The sequence below is a fragment of the Haemaphysalis longicornis genome, unplaced genomic scaffold (genome assembly GCF_048455015.1).
Source record: "Haemaphysalis longicornis isolate Haplotype H1 unplaced genomic scaffold, Haemaphysalis longicornis Haplotype H1 scaffold_2, whole genome shotgun sequence".
NCBI lineage: Eukaryota > Metazoa > Arthropoda > Arachnida > Ixodida > Ixodidae > Haemaphysalis > Haemaphysalis longicornis.
In genome coordinates this window covers 289,167,619-289,172,302 of record NW_027526295.1, presented here as the reverse complement: position 1 = coordinate 289,172,302, position 4,684 = coordinate 289,167,619, and the positions used below count along the sequence as shown (strand labels likewise).

The 4,684-nt window shown below is 60.4% G+C and overlaps 1 protein-coding gene across 1 annotated transcript; it reads left to right on the top strand.

The window, feature by feature from the left end:
• Positions 1 to 1,852: 1,852 nt before the first annotated feature.
• LOC144168670 (uncharacterized) lies at positions 1,853 to 4,372 on the top strand. Its single transcript, XM_077697611.1, has 5 exons — positions 1,853 to 2,069; positions 2,130 to 3,373; positions 3,461 to 3,589; positions 3,671 to 3,912; positions 3,961 to 4,372. Exons 1-5 carry the CDS (start codon positions 1,853 to 1,855, stop codon positions 4,370 to 4,372), a joined length of 2,244 nt encoding a protein of 747 aa, XP_077553737.1.
• The last annotated feature ends 312 nt before the right edge of the window (positions 4,373 to 4,684 follow it).

Sequence of the window (4,684 nt, the reverse complement as noted above, 5' to 3'; positions counted from 1 at the left end):
CACAACGGTTGGGTCGTCGCCACTCGGCGCGGCCGGTCGACTAAGAAGATTTTGCAAGCGCCTTCGCAGCAGGCCAAGCAAACCGGTAAGCGTTCTTCGTCGTCTCAACCTACGAGAGCGCAGTTTGCCCAGAAATTGAACGTCGCCTTTTCGAAAGCGGCTCGCATGCCCAACATGCCTATCGGAGAGCACAAAGTGGTTGTGCGGCCACGTGGCGGCTTGCTGGTAGGGAAGACCGATCCGCTCGAGCTACTTCGGGCTATGGCCGTCGCGGCTAGGATGGAGTCGAACGCCTTTCTTGCGGACATCGTGTGTCCGAACGTAGTGCAGAACATTTTCGTGGTCGGCACGTCCAGCGAAGAACGCGCTGGGCTGTACGACCGCGTGCGGGAGATCGCAATAGGCGGACGCAACTTCGAGATCTTTGCGTACCGCGTGGCGCCGGAGAACACGGCCAAAGGAGTGGTTGACTACATCTCGCAGGCACACTCTGCGGAGGTGATCCACAACGCTGTGGTGAACGAACGCAACCCAACGGCACTGGCAGCGCAGAGAATAGGAAATTCCAAATCGGTAATTATCCTGTTCGAGGGTAACAAAGTCCCCTCGCACGTTATATTCGGGGGCATGATAGTACGGTGCAGACTGTACAGGCAACATAAAGAAGTGTGTCGCACGTGCGGCAAAGTCGGCCACCGAAAGGATGTCTGCCCTAACCCTAACGCGAAAGTGTGCTTCGCATGTGGAAGATCCAACCCGGGTCCAAACCACGAGAAAGAGTGCAGACCGCGCTGCAAGTTGTGTGGAGGCCCGCACGCTTCGGGCACCGGTAACTGTAAGAATAGGTTCAAGACTCCATTCCTAGTCCGCCAGCGCGAGCAAGAGCGCAAGATGGCGGCCGAAAAGGTGGCAAAATCTGCCGGCCAGGCGATCAAAGTCCGGTTTCCCGAAGAAGAGGAGTTCCCCGAACTTGGCGCACAAACAACACGTCACAAGAGCCGCAGCGCAAGCCGGGGAAAGAGCAAGGAGAGAGGGAAGAGCAGTGAACGGAAGAGAAGTACGTCACGCAGCTCAAGGTCGTGGGCGACCGTGGCGACCGCGCGCGGCGGCAACGGTGACGCCCCTGGCGGGAATGTCGGGGGCGCCCCTAGCGGCGGCGCGCGGGCGGGCGGGGCGCGCGAAACGAACGGCAGACCGGCCATGCCAGCGGCCAAGCAAGCTTCCCCGCAAGGAGAAAGGATGAAGCAATTGGAGAGCACTATCCAAGTACTTCAGGAAACTATCAAGAAACAGCAGGAGACTATCGACAAGCTCCTGGCTGCACAAGAACGGCAGAAGGCGACTCCCACGTGGTCGCTAGGATCGGCACCGAAGCCGGCCACGCTTTACGGCGCTGGGCGCCAAGCCACCGGTCGAGAAGATCACACTACCAACGGCAACATCATCGCCACCGGCATCACCGAAAATGCCGTCGCCGCCGCGAACGCCGACGTTCAAACCAACACCACCCAAGCTTCAGAAGCGGGCCCCGGCTCCCCTCAACGACAGCGAGGACGAAAGCTTCCAGCAAGAAGAGGACATCACCAACCCGGCGCCGCCATCTAGCGGCGGGTTCGACTACGAAACGAGAATCAGGCAGATGAACGCGCGCCTGGTGATACACGACAGGGAGATTGGCTCCCTCACCGCACGGGTGGGCGCCCTGGAGATCAAAGTCGAGAGAGGATTTGCTGAGGTAAAAAAGAATTCGCCGAGGTGAAGCAATCCATCGAGGACCTCAAGAACTTCATAGTGACCCAATTCAACATGATTGGTAAAGGAGCCCAAATTCAGATGGAAACCCTATCCAAACATGGATAGACGGCCCCAAGGAGATCGGATAGTGGTGTGGCACTGGAACGCTAACGGCTACCGGTGCCGCAAGGCAGTACTTCAACAGCACCTGCGGTCGCTTGATCAGAAGGAGCTTCCCGACGTGATAGCGATCCAGGAAACACACGCTGAAGACCCCAAGATCACCTCGCTACCGGGTTACCGAGCGTACGCCCGCCCGCCGAGCGCCCGCACCTGTGGGAAAGGCGCCGCGCAGGGCGTGTGCACGTTTGTGAGGAAAGGCATCACGAGCGTAGGCAAGGACGAAATCCTAAGCTACAAAGACTCCGCCATCGAAGCCAACGTGACGGAAATCATCATTGCGGGCAAGAAGGGAAGAGGCAACAACAAGGCTTCGATCACGGTGTACATAGTAAATGTATATAGCAACCCACAGCACGGAAACCAAAGATTCAAGACCCTGTTGCACAAGATCCGCGACGCCGCCCACGGCTCTGGGGCCGCGGCGGTCGTCTGCGGGGACTTCAACGCACCGCACGAGGAACTGGGGTACACCCGCACAACGGTGAAGGGAAGGAGATTACTGGAAGACGCCGAGGAAGCGAGCTTCGAGCTGCTCACCGACCCGGCACAACCAACGCGAATCGGAACGTCGACAGCCAGAGACACCACGCCCGATCTTTCGTTCGTGCACCTGCCGCGAGGCGGGACTGCGCGATGGAAGAACACGGGCTGGAATCTCGGAAGCGACCACCACATCGTCGAAGTCACGATACCGCTCGCCCACGCTCGCGTGGTCGACGGAACGACCAAACGACGTCAGCTCCTCACCGATTGGCACAAGTTCAGGGAAGCCGATCTGGGCGAGGTGGACGACGTGGAGAGATGGTCGGCGAGCCTTGTCTCCGCCGCCAAGGACGCCACGACCGAAGTCGAGGTACCGGAGAAAGCCGATCGGGTGGACCCGCGCCTCGCCCATCTCGTGGAGGCGAGGAGATCGCTACAACGAAGATGGAAAAGACAAAGGCACAACCGAACGCTGCGCAAACGCGTCGCGGCACTCGGGAAGGAAATCGAGCGCTACAGCCGCCAACTGTGTGCCCAGCAATGGTATGCCATGTGTAGCGAAGCGGACGGCCAACTCCATAGGGGAGGCACGTGGGCCCTCCTGCGCCACCTCATGGACGAGACCAAGAGTAAGGAACATCAACGACACCGCATGTCGCAGATCCTCCACGCCGCGGCCAACCAGCTAGGCGAGGCGGAGATGCATAAGCGGCTAAACGACAAGTACCTCCCGGCCACAAACCACGTAGAGCATCCGGAATACGACGGCGCGCCCAACCCACTGCTCGACCGCGAGATCGAGGAGTGGGAGGTGCGCCAGGCAACGAACGCCCTGAACTGTCGCTCAGCCGCGGGACCGGACAAAGTGACAAACAAGGCTCTACGTAACATCAGCGACGCTGCAGTCTCGGCCCTGACGAAGTACTTCAACGCCTGCTGGACGAGCGGAAGCCTTCCCAAGCAGTGGAAGACGGCCAAGACGATACTACTGCCCAAGCCCAACAAGCCGCCGGGAATAGAGGGCCTGCGCCCCATCTCGCTCACGTCCTGCGTGGGCAAGGTGTTGGAGCACGTCCTCAACAACCGGTGGCAGCGGTACTTGGAGGAGAACGGTCACTACAACGACTCCATGCGGGGATTCCGGTCTCGCCTGGGGACGCAAGACGCGATGTTGCTGCTGCAACGCGAGGTACTCGAACCAGCCGGAGGCGTTCCGCAGAAAGACAACCGGGCCATTCTCGGCCTGGACCTGCAGAGCGCCTTCGATAAGGTGGAGCACTCGGCCATCCTTGCCTGCGTGGCGAAGCTCAACATGGGCAAGCGCACGTACGACTACGTAAGATCCTTCCTCACTCGTCGCACGGCGAGGCTAGAGGTGGGAGGCGAACGACTCGAAGAGAGGGAGCTAGGAAGCGTCGGAACCCCGCAAGGGTCCGTGATATCCCCGCTTCTATTCAACATCGTGATGATCGACGTCGCCAAGAGCCTTGACGCGCTTGGGCCGAAGATCCGGTACTGCATCTATGCCGACGACGTCACGATATGGGCGACGGGCGGCAGCGACGGCGACATCGAGGCCGGACTGCAGGCAGCGATCGACGCCGTGGAGACCACGCTGAGAGACACGGGGCTGAAGTGCTCGCCACAGAAGTCCCAGTTATTGGTGCTCCCACCACCGGGAAGATGGAGAAAGCGGGCCGCGGAAGAAGCGGAATGCAACATAGTCGTCCGAGCCAGCGACGGCACGCCGGTCCCGCACGTCCAGAGCCTCCGAGTACTGGGCATGTACGTGGACGCCCACCGCACGAACGGGACGGCAGCCAACCACATAGTAACGAAGATCGGGATAGCGACGAGACTCGTCAAGAGGGTCACGTCGAGGTCCCGAGGAATCCGAGAAGCGAGCCTCCTGCGACTGCTGCAGGCATTTGCAGTTAGCCACGCAGCATACGCGGGGGCATTTCACAAGTAGACGGAAGCGGAGAGGAAGCGAATCGATGCGGCCATCCGCAAGGCGTATGCGGGTGCCATGGGCCTGCTCAATGGCACCAAGACGACGGCCTTGCTATCTCTGGGAGCGCACAACACGCTCTCGGAGATCGGCGAGGCCCAACGTACTGCTCAATTGACGCGCCTGGGCCGCACCGCGGTCGGCAGGCGGCTGCTGGAACGAGTGGGCCTGTCCTCCCCCGAGGAACAAGACCACGAAACGTCTCCACTCACGGAGTCAACCATGCGAAGACTGGTGGTGTATCCGCTGCCAAAGAACATGGGTCCCGGCGAA